At 41.4% G+C, this 15,013-nt stretch overlaps 3 protein-coding genes across 6 annotated transcripts; 2 read left to right on the forward strand and 1 right to left on the reverse strand.

Annotated features, from left to right (window-relative positions):
- Positions 1-586: 586 nt before the first annotated feature.
- LOC112937599 (protein FAR1-RELATED SEQUENCE 5-like) lies at positions 587-3,021 on the forward strand. Its single transcript, XM_066303674.1, has 4 exons — positions 587-1,891; positions 1,967-2,546; positions 2,789-2,889; positions 2,977-3,021. Exons 1-4 carry the CDS (start codon positions 677-679, stop codon positions 3,019-3,021), a joined length of 1,941 nt encoding a protein of 646 aa, XP_066159771.1. The 5' UTR covers positions 587-676.
- Positions 3,022-5,374: 2,353 nt separating this feature from the next.
- LOC4324816 (pentatricopeptide repeat-containing protein At3g09060) lies at positions 5,375-11,605 on the forward strand. Of its 4 annotated transcripts, none has more exons than XM_066305625.1 (4): positions 5,375-7,618; positions 8,886-9,036; positions 9,147-9,336; positions 9,431-10,220. In XM_066305625.1, exon 1 carries the CDS (start codon positions 5,488-5,490, stop codon positions 7,597-7,599), a length of 2,112 nt encoding a protein of 703 aa, XP_066161722.1. In that variant the 5' UTR covers positions 5,375-5,487; the 3' UTR covers positions 7,600-7,618; positions 8,886-9,036; positions 9,147-9,336; positions 9,431-10,220. The 4 variants fall into 4 exon arrangements, with proteins under 4 accessions (XP_066161722.1, XP_066161726.1, XP_066161732.1 ...); XM_066305629.1 differs by having other exon boundaries at positions 9,147-9,321; positions 9,431-9,758; XM_066305635.1 differs by lacking the exons at positions 9,147-9,336; positions 9,431-10,220 and adding an exon at positions 10,719-11,605.
- On the reverse strand, positions 8,743-9,812 carry LOC4324817 (uncharacterized). Its single transcript, XM_015760611.3, has 2 exons — positions 9,383-9,812; positions 8,743-9,309 (listed from the first exon to the last, which is right to left on the reverse strand). Exons 1-2 carry the CDS (start codon positions 9,710-9,712, stop codon positions 8,857-8,859), a joined length of 783 nt encoding a protein of 260 aa, XP_015616097.1. The 5' UTR covers positions 9,713-9,812; the 3' UTR covers positions 8,743-8,856.
- Positions 11,606-15,013: the final 3,408 nt, after the last annotated feature.

Consider the following 15,013-nt stretch of genomic DNA (forward strand, 5'->3'; position numbering starts at 1 on the left):
GCCAGCGAAACGCTACGCCTACGCGACGCGACTCCGGGGGACCTCTCTGCCCAACTGGGGGTGGATGGGTAGTCCGGCTCAGGTGCAGGGAACCCTGCACATAGTAATATACAGGCCAAATCAAATCGCGACACCTGTACACAAGGTAGGTCCACCCAATCAACCAAGTAACAATGTAAACGGAGGTTTAACCACGATCCCACAAAATCAGATAACAGAACCATTCACCCGCGAAATACTTTGACGTCGCGCGCGACGCCGCACAGAGTTTCTTTCCTCTTTCTCTGTTCTTCTGTACTGCTAGATCTCTAAAATTAGATTGGTGATTCTTGATAGAGATCAGTGTCCTCGTGAAGCAAGACGCATGGCGGAAGCCCCAGTCCACCCTTCATCTTCAAAGAGTATGTTAATTGTCCATAAACTTGGCAAGACCCGATTAGTTTGTCTCAATCTCTGCCATAAGTTATCTGCTAATTGTTATTAAATTAGATTGGTTTCACCTATATATGGTGAATATGATTTTATATTGTTCCTTGCATGTTAAACTAGCATATACACAATAATGATCACGTTATACTTATTCTTATATTTAGATCATGAAAAAGAAGACGTGGGAGACACGAATATAAGCAGTACTGATGATGCTTGTGTGCAAAAGTTAGAGCCAGTAATTGGCATGGAATTTGATGATGAAGATATAGCATATGAGTTCTACAATCGGTATGCTGGAGATGTTGGCTTTAGCATTAGAAAGTTTTGGCATGATAAATCTTCAACAAATGTGATTCGCACAAAAAAATTTGTGTGCTCAAGGGAGGGGTTCAATAAGAGGAATACTTCAGATGCATGCCAACGGAAGCGAGCTGATACAAGAGTTGGTTGTATGGCAGAGATGACCATTAAGATCACTCCTACTGGAAAATATGCTATAGCTAGCTTTTCTAACACGCATAACCATGAACTCATAACTCCTAGCAAGGCCCATTTGTTACGTTCTCAGAGAAGAATGACAGAAGCTCAAAAAGCTCAAATTGACATCTTGAATGATTCAGGTGTTAGATCCAAAGAAGGCCATGAGGTGATGAGTAGGCAAGCAGGTGGGCGGCAAAGTCTTACATTTACCAGAAAAGATTATAAAAATTATCTCCGATCAAAGCGCATGAAATCTATCCAAGAAGGGGATACGGGTGCCATTCTTCAGTACCTACAGGACAAGCAAATGGAAAACCCTTCATTCTTCTATGCAATACAAGTAGATGAAGATGAGATGATGACTAATATATTTTGGGCAGATGCAAGATCAGTATTGGATTTTGATTATTTTGGTGATGTCATATGCTTTGACACAACATACAGGACAAATAATTATGGTAGGCCATTTGCTCTTTTTGTTGGTGTAAACCATCACAAGCAAACAGTTGTTTTTGGAGCAGCGTTACTGTATGATGAAACAACATCAACATTTGAATGGTTATTTGAAACTTTCAAAAGAGCCATGTCAGGCAAAGAACCAAGGACAATATTAACTGATCAATGTGCAGCCATCATTAATGCTATTGGGACTGTCTTTCCCAACTCAACTCATCGTCTCTGCGTTTGGCATATGTACCAAAATGCTGCGGTACATTTGAGTCACATTTTCCAAGGTTCAAAAACATTTAAGAATGATTTTGGCAAGTGTGTTTTTGATTTTGAAGAAGTTGATGAGTTCATATCAGCATGGAACAAGATGATAGAGGAGTACAATTTGAATGATAACCAATGGTTACATCATTTATTTGAGATCAAGGAGAAGTGGGCTTTAGTTTATGGTCGGCAAACATTCTGTGCAGATATGAAATCCACACAGAGAAGTGAGAGTCTCAATGCCCTGCTGAAAAGATACTTGCATGTGCGGCTTGATCTATTAGATTTTTTTAAGCATTTTGAAAGAGCAGTAGATGATAGAAGGCATGCTGAGCTGTAGAGTGATTTCTACGCAAGCCAAACATCCCCAAGAATGCCAAAAGTGCATATGTTGATACAAGCTTCAAAAGCATATACACCGGCCATTTTTGAGATATTCCGAGAAGAATATGATATGGTGATGGGATGTTGTTTATACAACAACGATCACACCTTGTCAACTTCTGAATACAAGGTTATTGATTCAGCTAAGCATGGAGAGCATGGTTTCTTGGTGAAGTTTGATCCCAATGAAATTAAAGTTTCTTGCTCATGCAAAAAGTTTGAATTTGTTGGCATACTATGCCGCCACGCATTGAAGGTGTTGGACCATAACAATATCAAGGAGTTACCATCAGAGTACATCTTGAAGAGATGGACAAAATATGCAAAGATAGGATCATCACAGGCTAATCGAAAATGTGCTAATGATGAAGATGCTAGAGTTGTTCTAGCTAGGAGGTATGGATCATTATGTCGGTCTTACAACAATATATTAAGCAAAGCTGCAGAAAATGAGGAAGCTTATGCACTACTAGAAAGAACTTCATTGGAATTGATGGAACAAGTTGACCAAATCATGCAAGCAAACAAGTCAGAAGGTACATCAACTAGCCATAAATCAGCAGAGAAACGACCAATTGGATGCAACAGTGAAAATGTAACCCTTGTACAGGGAATAAAGAGAAAGGAACAAAAAGGAAACAGTAACAAAAGGATTAAATCAGGACTTCAATCGAACAAGAAAAAGCAGCCAAAGAAAGGTTTTTTTTATTAATTACAAAGATACATACTGCATATAGTGAATTATATATAAAGGGCTAATAAATTTTGAATCTGACAGGTAAATCTAAAGTGGACAGGAATGCTGGTGGAACTTCTACAACATCTGAAGTAATTCCTAATTTCACCGTATCGAATGAGAATGATCAGATGCCAAGTGAGGTATCAGTCCATTTAAACATGGTCATATCCAAGTTATATTTTTTCACACTTCAGCCCAACTAATGTAGTTGTACACCAATCTTGCAGGTCCCCAATGACCCATCAGAAAATCTGCAAGACAAGCATTTCTAGATCTGTAGAAACTAGAATAACCTTTTGATATTTTCTATCTTAGTTGTCCTCCTTTATTAAAAATATATGCAACATATGGATTGGTTCTTGAAATTTTCTTTTATTTATATAGAGCAAACACTCAGGCACAAAATTGGGCTTTTTTTACATCTCGATCTGCAGTTCAATGTCATTAATATTTCCATTTGCAATCTAAACAATATATCTATGCTTATGGTGTGTATACATTATAGTACAAGAAAAAATTATTAAGCAGTTAGACATTAACCTGTGACAGGCTTGGTCGATCCAGAGCAAGCCCAACCTAATCCATCAGGACTGCATGACCTCTCCCTGCTCTAAGTCTCCATGGCGACCACGGCTCCTTCCGCCGGCCACTCTCCCACGGTGAGCGATGCGACCTCCTCAGGACGCCCCACGGCAAGTGCGCAAGCCTGTAGTGGCACCCGGCAAGCACCGCCGCCCCACCCCGGCGGCCTGCCTCGAGACCGTCGTCCTCTTCGATGGCCCATGGTGAGCACCACTTCCCAGCCAACGGCAGGTGTGCAGGCACATTTGCAGCAGCTGGCAATGGCGTGGTAAGCATTGACCTCGCTCCCGACAGCTTGCCTTGAGAGTATGGCGCCATGTGCAAGATCTTTTGGATGTGCTTTCACTGCTTTGTGATGCAGTTCAGGAGTGGTTGAGGAAAGAGAAGGCTGGAGAGGAAAGGGGATTTTTTTATGGGAGTGAGAAGGGGATTACCAACAGGAAAGAGAAATCCAGATAACAGAAGTTAACGTGATGCCTTGTGCCGTTTAGTCCTCGTTAAACCTCCGTTGCATGCGTAATTAAGTAGGGCCACCCTGGACAGGTGTCGCAATTTGATTTGGCCTGTATAGGAAGAATCGGGACCCGCAGGAATTAAAAGAGTTTTTCCTTGTCCCAAACAAGGCTGCCAGGGCGATGCCCCAATTCCAATCTGCGTGCGGCTGCTCTCCCTCAGAAATTAACCTAATATTTTCCTTTAGGTAGATAAATATTTCTCTATTATAAGAGTTCCTTTGGAACACATTATTTTGGAAAAACGGTAACAGGGAAAAAAACTAGAAATATGATGCTATGCATAACGGAATCCTATAGGATTGCAAAACATTAATATTAGAAGCAATATATTTGCTTTTTTATTTTTTTCCTTTTTAAAACTTATTTACAAATAGGCACTTCAAAAAACTTAATTTACGAATGGAGTCCCTTTTTGCGACACCACCATGCCAACATCATTGGCGTTGTGGTACAATATAACGATGCCTTCTGCTAACCTTCTCGCACTAGCTAAGTCACTTATGTGAGAATCTATTTGTGCTTTTTTTTTTGAAAATAGCCTATTTGTAAAAAGAATATTTACAAATAGGTCCTTGACGTAAGTGATATTAACACGGAGAAACTGTTCATAAATATTTTTTTACTACAAATAGGTCTTTTTTTTTGACAAATAGATTCTCGGTGCACCAATGCCAATGACATTGGCGCCGACCCCTTTCATTTAGTAATTTACCTTCCACTAGGAGGCTAGAGGGACGGCGCTAACATGTTTGTCATCATCATATTGAAAAGAGTCCATTCCTATAATTAGATTTTCAGGGATTTATTTGTAAAATATTTTTTTTAAAAAAAGTCTAAAGTGTAAAAAAATCATAATACGTTTGGATAGTTAATAGAAAACAAATCGTTAGAATTTTGAAGGAATTAGAGTGTGTAGAGAGACAAAGAGAATGAGTGGGTTGGAATTTTTTTAAGAAGAATGAAAACATGAGATAGGACTTGAGACTTGATCTGTTGTTTTCCTACGCGAAATCAGGACATAATAAGAAATTAATACATAGGATTTTGCAAACTCCATTTCTTTGTTAGAAATGAACTTACGGATTTGCTAGAAAACTTCCGCAAGTGTTTTTTTTTTGCCCCTAGAACTTTCAGTTTTGCAACCATTGAATTGCTTCATGATTTGTGTATAAAGGAAAAAAATGCTAGAAGGAAATTTTTACATATTTCACGCGTAAAATCCCAGATCTAGCTAACCAAACCATAATTGAAGACTATTTTTTATAAGACATCGTAGTTACAACACAGTTATAATGTAGTGAAGTAAGTAAATTTCAGTTATATTATAGTTATATTAAAGTGTTTGACTCGAAAAACTTACGTCAGTTTTCAGTTTTCTTAGATACTCCCATAAACTTATAGGAGATATTTGTCAAGAAATGAAATATCTAAATTTCTTTTGGAAGTTTTCAATCTAAACTCCAAAAGTAGCCCTAACTCGACCCTAGCCTCAACTATTTCGCACCGTTTGGCCGCCAAGTCCTCATTCAGTCCAGGTCAGGGCGTCCAGCAACCATCCGCAAATTCTGCAAAAATATATAAATCCCCTCCGGCCTCCGCGCTCGCGCAGCCGCCGCAAGTGGCGACGGCTCCCACAACCCAATGCCGCCGGCGAAACTCGATCCCGATCCGCCGCCCATCCACCGCCTCCTGGAGCTGATCAAGTCCGAGCCAGACGCCACCGCCGCGCTCGCCCACCTTGAGCTCCTCGTCTCCACCCGCCCGGCCTTCCCACCGCCCCAGCCGCTCCTCTTCCACCTCCTCCGCCGCCTCGCCACCTCTTCCCCGTCCCACCTCCCTCGCCTCCTCAACCTCCTCCCGCGGCTGCGCCACCGCCCGCGCTTCTCCGAGTCCGCGGCGCTCGTCGTCCTATCCGCCTTCTCCCGCGCCATCATGCCCGACGCCGCGCTCGACGCCTTCCGCGCCCTCCCTTCCATCCTCGGCTGCAACCCCGGCATCCGCTCCCACAACGCCCTCCTCGACGCGTTCGTCCGCGCCCGTCGTTTCTCCGACGCGGACGCGTTCTTTGCCTCCCTCTCCCATGGCGCCTTCGGCCGCCGCATCGCCCCCAACCTTCAGACCTACAACATCGTCCTCCGCTCTCTCTGCGCCCGTGGCGACCTCGATCGAGCGGTCACTCTGTTCGACTCCCTGCGACGCCGCCAAGTTGCTCCCGACCGCATCACCTATTCGACCCTCATGTGCGGGCTCGCGAAACAGGACCGCTTGGATCACGCCCTCGACCTGCTCGACGAAATGCCGAGGAGTAGAGTTCAGCCTGATGTCGTTTGTTACAATGCACTCCTCGGTGGGTGTTTTAAGGCCGGTGAGTTCGAGAAAGTCATGAGGGTGTGGGACAAACTGGTTAAGGACCCAGGTGCAAGGCCCAACCTCGCTACTTACAATGTGATGCTTGATGGATTGTGTAAGTTTGGGAGATTCAAGGAGGTGGGTGAGGTCTGGGAAAGGATGGTGGCAAATAATCTCCAACCAGATGTAATTACCTATGGGATCTTGATCCATGGTTTGTGCCGATCTGGAGATGTGGATGGTGCAGCACGAGTATACTCTGAGATTATCAAGACTGGGCTTGTTATTGATGCTGCCATGTATAATTCACTCGTCAAGGGGTTCTGTCAAGCAGGGAGGGTACAGGAAGCTTGGAAGTTCTGGGATAGTGCTGGGTTTGCAGGGCTTCGTAATTTAAGAACTTACAATATAATGATAAAGGGGCTCTTTGACAGTGGTATGGTTGATGAGGCTATAGAGTTATGGGACCTATTGGAGAAAGATGTGGCTTGCATTCCTGACACAGTGACTTTTGGCACTCTGATCCATGGATTATGCCAGAATGGCTTTGCTAATAAGGCATTTACAATATTTGAGGAAGCTCGAGTCAGTGGCAAACAATTAGATGTGTTCTCATATTCATCCATGATCAATGGATTATGCAATGTTGGGAGGTTAGTTGATGCGGTTAAAGTATATGAGAAGATGGATAAGGATGGGTGCAAACCGAATTCTCATATTTACAATGCACTAATAAGTGGGTTCTGCCAAGTATACAGGACTAGTGATGCTGTTAGAATTTACAGCAAGATGGCAGACAATGGTTGTTCTCCTACAGTCATCACATACAACACTTTAATAGATGGTCTGTGTAAGGCTGAAAAGTATCAAGAAGCTTCAAGTGTTGCAAGGGAAATGGTAGAGAATGGCTTTACACCAGATATCACTACTTATGGATCGTTGATCCGTGGCCTTTTTAGTGACAAGAAGATTGATGATGCTCTTTCTATTTGGAAACAAATTCTTTATAAGGGTCTCAAGGTTGATGTGATGATGCATAACATCCTAATCCATGGCCTTTGTTCTGCTGGCAAAGTTGATGAAGCTCTCCATGTTTTCTCAGATATGAAAGAGAAGAAGAATTGTCCCCCAAATCTAGTGACTTATAACACCCTGATGGATGGACTTTATGAAACTGGCTATATTGACAAAGCAGCAACTCTCTGGACCTCCATAACAGAAGATGGGTTGGAACCAGACATAATTTCATACAATACAAGAATCAAGGGCCTATGCTCTTGTGACAGAATACATGAGGGGATCCAGTTATTGGATGAGGTTCTCTCACGAGGCATTATACCGACTGTAATTACATGGAATATACTTGTCAGGGCTGTAATCAAGTATGGACCTATCCAAGTATAACACCTTCAAAGTCCTTATGGTATTGATTTCTTTTCATTTGATTTCAGCATATTGTTCTGTTTCAATGCATCACACTTTTTACTTTGCTTTGTGGTCTTATGCAATATCATTTTTCAACTCCTCTTATGTTAATCATGAAGCTCATTTGAGGGTATCGTGATAAAAACTGACAGATTAAGCTGTACATTAAGAAGGAAGTCAGCTCACTGTGCAGTGGCACACACACACACACACACACACACACACATATATATATATGCCTAGATTTATTAACATCTATATGAATGTGAGCAATGCTAGAAAGTCTTACATTGTGAAACGGAGGAAGTACCTCTTTACCAAATTTTGCCTTACAACTTTAGCAGTGTTTTATTGCCTGCCTATTATTGTTCTTTTGATTCTGCATTTGCCAAGCTTGAGGACTAAAACAACTGAAAGTCTGTATTTCTCAACCAGCCTAGGACCAAGTTCTTTTCAGATTTTTTTTCTTTTTTGTTTTGTACTCCTATAATTTTATGAGATTTAGAAACTATAGATGCAAATCGCAGCCATATGGCCAATAGTTTCTCTTGCCCTATGATAATATAGTGCCTTCGGACACATACTTTTGTCTCTTAGAATATTCAATTTGAATTACAACAAAGAGAAGTATACCTTTTAAGTGCATCAGATTGTAACCCAGTTACTTTGTTTTGGCTTTTGAAAGTTTAATGGCTGAAACATATATCTGATGCAAGAGTGAAGTTAGCTTGAGTTTATCAAATCACAGGTTTGAGAAACCTGTGGTCTATTGGCCAAGCTACAAACAAAATAATTCTTGGATTGTACTCCTATAACTTTATGAGATTTAAAAACTATAGATGCAAATTGCAGATTTATGGCCAATAATTTCTCTTGCCCTATGATAATATAATGCCTTTGGACGCATACTTTGCTCTGTTAGAGTATTCACTTTGAATTACAACTAGAGAAAGACGCCTTTTAGGTGCATCTGATTGTAACCCAGTTACCTTGTTTTTGGCTTTTGAAAGTTTAATGGCTGAAACATATATCTGATGCAAGAGTGAAGTTAGCTTGAGTTTATCAAATCACAGGTTTGAGAAACCTGTGGTCTATTGGCCAAGCTACAAGTAAAATAAATTCTTGGATTGCAAAAGACTATATATTCATATGAACTTTATACACTTTACATTTCTTGTGAAAATGTTGATTAAAATCTACTGCTACTTTTTCATGCTTATCTCTCAAGTCTTTCATTCATTCTTCTTTTCCTCCCTTCTTTTCAGCTTCTGGTGATGAGATATCCTGCTCGTAGATGACCTGAGCAACCAAACCAATGAATATTAGACCCAGAGCTGCAACCTTCCTCCACTCCACCTCAGGTGTTGCGAAGACGGCATTTGCAATTGTAAGCCCGAGTATTGCCATGAGCCCAAGGTAAATGTTCATCCTAGTTTTTGATCCTGCACTTTCTTTTGCAATATCTTTGACCTTTTGTGCTTCTAGCTTGGGTATTGGTTTTACTGTGAGTTTCTTCTTGTTGCGAGGCTTCACCTTCCCAAGGCTTTTGAAGAACATACCTTCATTTTTCTCCTTCTCAATCCAATCTTCGAAGTCTTCAAGCACCCTCTCGTTCATTTCTATCTCCTGCCTTTGAACTTCAGCAGTCTCCTCAAAGGCCTGCATCTTGCTGTCCAGCCTCTCCATTATCTACCACATCAGGTACCTTGTCAAATGGTGAGAAACAATAAACTGCTCAACTTTCATTGTGGGAGTTGCTCACCTGGTCCCCAACTTCATCAAGCTCTTTCATGGCGTTCTGGCCAATCAGATCGAACTCGGTGTCCGCATCCTTCGCAAACTTGGTCAGGTAAGCAGAGCGCTCGTCCAAGAAGCTTGTGATGCGCACCTTCTGCGCCTGAAGCATTGCGATCTTCGCAAGGACCTCCTGCTGGCGTTTGTCTCCGCCAAGCGACGACGAAGCATCGGATCCATCATCTTCAGAGCTGCAGGCACGGATACAAGATCTCTTCCTCTTTAGCAGCGCACATCGGTATGGGGAGGATCTGTGTAGCGAAGGAATGGACATCCTAATGGTGTGAAGATTAAGCATCTCCTCTTAATCTTTGCTATGCTGCTGCTCTTGCTCTGCGAAGTACTATCGTGGAAGGATTTGTTTCTGCCCACCACTCGATGCTTGAGCAGTTGAGCTTGAGTTTGGGAACGATATCCTTTGGCTTTTAGCTTTCATGACAAGACCAATTTGCCCCTTGCATGTTGGGCATTCGCAGGTCCATTTCTTGGACGTTCCTTGCGTGTTGGGAATTATCAACTAGGTCCATTGTTTGGACCTTATCTGAGACATTGGGCACAACTTGTCGATACTTTAGTAAAAAAATATCTTCTTACTGAGATTGACTTCATTTGGCCTCGAGGGGGAAAGTATCTTTGATTTACAGTGTATATATTAAAGAAGAAAGAGACCTGTATAGCTGTTTCTTCTCTCCCCATATTGGCGTTCGAGTGTTTAGTTTCAGCTCTTTCATTTTCATAGTTTTGCTCTTTGATTCTTCTCCCTTTGAGAGTTATTATAGAGAAAAAGAAAAACATTGCTTCATCAACGCTTGTGTTTAACAAATTTGTTTTGGTGGTAACAGTTGTATTTACTCGCAACTGTTAGATTGTTGGAGGCCCAGTTTGCTACCATGTAATTATGAACTGGGCTAGAATAGGTATAGTTGGGCTGCATCAGCCCTCAGAGCTGGGCCTCAATGAATGATCATGTTCCAAGCGAATCATGGCAATATTCAAGTTAGGAAAAAGTTCACCAGAGATCTCTCAACTTAACAACGAGATTTATTGAGGTCCCTTAACCACAAACCAGAAATGTGTATCCCTAAACTCATATAAACCGTGTACTCAAGGCTCTATGGTAGTATATATGGGTGGTTTCACTGACATGGCATTCTAGCCAGAAAAAATAAATAAAAAAAGTACGGGGTCCACATGTAAGTGAGATGAAAAAAATATGCGGCCCACATATCTTATTTCTTCTCTTTTTTTTCCTGTTCTTTTCTCTCTTCTCTTCTCTTCTCTAACCTCTCGAAGATGACGCGCAGCCGGCGGTAGATGGCCCCACCGCGGCCCACTCCGCTCCGCCGGCCGTGCTCTCGCCCGCCGCCGCCGCTCTACTCCACTCCGCCGGCCGCCGCGCGCTCGCTCGCCTGCTCCGGCCACGCTCGCCGCCGCTGGACAACGAGGAGGATGACAAGTTCGAGTTCAGCGTCTACGCGGTCGCTGCCGTGCTGTCCGCCGCTGACGAGCTGTTCTTCGGTGTGAGGCACATGCCGATGCTCCCGCCACTGCGCCCCCCTTCCCCATCGTGCTCGCCTCCGCCGTGCTTGGAGGTTCGCAGTGTAGTGGGCATTGGTGGCGCAATCTGCTCATGCTTGTGTCCAAGAAGCTGGGCGACGGTGAGGCGAAGGATCAGATTGGTGGGAATCTGAAGCGGCGGGAGGCGCATGCCTAGCCGCTCCTCTCGCGGGCCTCGTCGTCGTCCTTGTCGACCTCGTCATGCAACTCTGGGAGGAGCACGCGACGGCTGCCGCAGCTGTCGCGTTCCCCATTGCGGACGTGCTCCGCGCCGGTGGCGAGCCTCCTCTACCTCATGTCCAAGAAACCCGCCGGCGCCCCCGCCGTGGACGCGCCCCTGAAGCGGTGGGATCATCATCAGCCGTTCCTGACCCGCGTCCCCTCGTCGTCCTCGGCCTCCTCCTTCAACTCCAGGAGGAACTCCCGCGTGCTATGAGTTTAGAGGTAGACATTTCTAATTTTGTGGTTAAAGGATCTTAAAAAATCTCACTGTTAAGTTGAGGCACCTCGGGTGAACTTATTCCTTCAAGTTACCCCCACTGATTTATGCCGCTTTATTCTCGTGCATGAGAATAATAGTATCCTTAGTAGCCCTTCAATCATGATATATTAGAAATGGCATCTCATTGATATACTCGTGTGGTACTTCGTCTAGAAATAAGCATTTCTCCTCCCTATGTTCCTAAATACTCCCATCGTCTCACTATTAGTCCAATTCTAGCTTTTATTTTTATCCTAAAATATGTATAACTTACCATACTACTTATCACATCAATCACATCCCATTCAAATTTATCTTCACTTTACCCTCAACTACCTTCCCACTTCATACCATCTCTCATTTAATAGGGGTGTTTGGGTAATTTTCTCTCCCTCTTATTTTTCTCTCAATCCCTTACAGTGGGAGAGGCGCATCCAATGGTCGCGGACACACTTTGTGCCACCGCGTCGCTAGGGATGATGCTGCCATCGTTCGCTGCTAGGGATGAAAACGGAGAAAAAGAATATGGATAATTCTTGGATAGTTCTGGTATGGATACTATAGCAGCCCTCCCTCCAGAACCACGCAGCTCAGCCCGACTGACGGGCGGGCCCACTTACACATATCACTCCACTTACACTTTCGTCCTCGCTTCGTATAAAAGGGTTAACTCGAGAGTGGCATGGTTGGAGAGACAAGGTCTCATAAGTTGGTTTCACCATTGCTAAACTAGTAAGGTGGTACTAAACATGAGCACACAGCTCACATGGGCCATACAAGCCTCGTCCTAATTAGGCCAGGATGTTACAGATATGAATACGAATACAGATATGGTATCGGAGTTTCCGACGTATTCGGATATCCGCTGAAGCCATGAGACAGACCACATTTCTTTATAACTCTATAACCTTAAATCTACCTTTTTAGATTTTAATAGTAGTCCATCTCTTAACACCAGTCCTCACTGTTAATACAATTTAAACTTTAAAATATTTTTTTTATAAATTATACTATATTTTATATAAAATGAGCTAATTACAAATGATGGTATTTGTTACTATTAGATGTTGAGGTGGTTTCCGTGTTCCGAGAAAAAAAAATTTCTGTATTCGCGTCTGATCATATTCGATCCTTATCTGTATTCTAGATAATTTATATTTGTTTTCGTATCCAAGCTATTCGTATTTGTTTTCGTATCCGACAAAAAATATAAAAAATGAATATGGTATAAGCATTATCCATCTGTATATGCTCCGTTTTCATTTCTACTCGCCGCGCCACCGTGTCGCCGGAGCAGCGTCGACCTCTTCGCATCCAGCTTTTGTGGAGGGAGCAAGTGAGTTAGTAGGAGGATGGGGAGGATGCCACTGGTTGGGAAGATGGGGAGGAAGGGGAAGGAGGGGGCGACAACAGCATGGAGGAGGCGGAGGAGCGAGCAGTGTTGCCAGCGGTGTCCATTGTGAGGAGCTTGTTGGCGCTGGTAGGAGGGGCTCCGTGTCCAACGCGCACTCAAGGAGCTGCTTCCAACCGACACTGGCGAGTCCACCGCTCTTGCATATCCCCGCCGACAAGGAGAGGGGCAGGGAACAGGGATCAGGAGGACGACGGCGACGGTGACCCCACTGCCGTCGCCGGTGGCCGAGATGCGTGCCTTCCTTGTTAGTTGCCGCATTTGAAACGAGATGGGGAAGAAAGAAGAAGGGAGGATGAAGGAAGAAGATGCAACTGACATGTGGGTCCCATGTTTAGGGGTATTTTGGTCTATGTGATGATGGAAAACGTGACAACGATGGCATTGTTCTAATTTTGTGCAATTTTGAATGGCATGGATACAAATAGATAAATTGTAATGATATTTATCTAAATCGACATATTTGCAATGACATGGATCCAATCAGTCCTAATTGAAATCCAATGGATCAAAAATCGTAGGAAAACTGCAGGAATGATCGCGATGGAAAGACACATGAAAACTGCAGAATGAGCGTTTGGGTAGCTTACATGAAAAACACAAATAGTTTTCTAAGAGGCTTGACCTTATGTTGGAAATCCTTCAAAATCTATATGATTTGAGACAATCCTAAGAAATTTCAAAGGAATGTGGAAGAGTTATTACTTTGTTCCAAATGACCAAATATGAATTCTTCCCATAGAAATTGAATCCTTTAAAAAATTCCTCGAAAATTTCTTTCCTTTCAAAGGAGCCCTAAATATGTTGGACTCCCGTAAATTGAAATTAGTATACATATACAAAATTTCAATTCTATAAAAGCTTAGTTTTAAAAAGGAGTGATTGGCAGTTTTAACAGAGATTAAGGTTGAAATGAAATTACTTTGATGTACTTGAGACGTGGAAAGATCACGTCTAGCAATGTAGCAATATAGGAAATCATTAGAGGTGGTTGGATTGAGAAATTATTAATCTAGAGATGTTTTGCGGACATATTTCAAACACTGAAAATGTTTATATTTGTGGTCGTGGGGAGTAGCGTTCATTTAGTTGGTGGCATATGCCTCGGACTCGTAGTATTGTGAATCATGAAGGCTTGCATTTGGAGGAAAAAAAATGCTAAACCTAATTCAAATCTATCTTATTAACTTATTAAAGTAATGAAAAAAGAAGCTCCCACGCTCGCTCTCATGGTTTAGAAATTCTCATATTTATCGGAGAAAAAGAAAAACATAGCCTATATAGAAATACAATTTAAAATTACTGAAATTAGGAATTAAAAAAAGAAATATTGCAAGAGTAGACTAGAGACTATGCTGGTATACAATTTAAAATTAATAGAAATTCGGAATTAAAAAAATAAGAAAATTAAAATTAGGTTAGAGTCCAAATAGAAATACAAATTAGAAATAACCAAAATTCAGAACTAAAATATAAAGAATATTAGAAGAAGAGTACAGAGTCTATATAGAAATACAATTAAGAAAAAAAATAGAAATTCGGAATTAAAAATAAGGAATATTAGAAGAAAAGTATAGAGTCCATATAGGAATTTATAATTAACTAAAATTTAAAATAAAAACAATAAAGTTAAAAGTAGAGTTTAGAGTCTATATAGAAATACAATTTTCAAATAACTAAAATTAGAAATTTAAAAAATGAGAAGAAGAATACAAAAGTAATTAAAATTCGAAATTAAAAAAATAAAGAATATTGAAAGATGAGTTTAGAGTTCACATATAAATACAATTAGAAATTTTCAAAATTTAGAACTAAAATAAATAATATTGGAAGAAGAGCCTAGAGTCTATATAGAAATACAATTTACAAATAACGAAAATTCGAAATTGAAAAAAAAATATTGAAAGACGAGTCTAAAATCAATATAAGAATACAATTTAGAAATAACTAAAATTTGATATTAAAAATAATCAATTACTATCACGTATATATAATACAATATGAATATTACACATTAGTAGTTTAGTAAAGTTAGTACAAAATTTAAAATTATGTTGTCATTTTAATATATTTTAATAATAATTTGAGAAAATATATATACTATTATATGAGAGAAAATATAATGATGCTAGCCGCGCAATCTGCGCGAG

Source organism: Oryza sativa, chromosome 1 (assembly GCF_034140825.1).
Source record: "Oryza sativa Japonica Group chromosome 1, ASM3414082v1".
NCBI classification, from domain to species: domain Eukaryota; kingdom Viridiplantae; phylum Streptophyta; class Magnoliopsida; order Poales; family Poaceae; genus Oryza; species Oryza sativa.

What these genes read in the sequence shown, in the direction of transcription:
- LOC112937599 (XM_066303674.1), top strand. Translation starts at nt 677, where the DNA reads ATGGAATTTGATGATGAAGATATAGCATATGAGTTCTACAATCGGTAT. An exon ending in TGCTGAAAAGATACTTGCAT is followed by an intron (nt 1,892 to 1,966) that starts GTGCGGCTTGAT and finishes GCTGAGCTGTAG; the next exon opens with AGTGATTTCTACGCAAGCCA. An exon ending in ATGATCAGATGCCAAGTGAG is followed by an intron (nt 2,890 to 2,976) that starts GTATCAGTCCAT and finishes CCAATCTTGCAG; the next exon opens with GTCCCCAATGACCCATCAGA.
- LOC4324816 (XM_066305635.1), top strand. Translation starts at nt 5,488, where the DNA reads ATGCCGCCGGCGAAACTCGATCCCGATCCGCCGCCCATCCACCGCCTC.
- LOC4324817 (XM_015760611.3), bottom strand. Translation starts at nt 9,712, where the DNA reads ATGCTTAATCTTCACACCATTAGGATGTCCATTCCTTCGCTACACAGA. An exon ending in TTGATGAAGTTGGGGACCAG is followed by an intron (nt 9,310 to 9,382) that starts GTGAGCAACTCC and finishes CTGATGTGGTAG; the next exon opens with ATAATGGAGAGGCTGGACAG.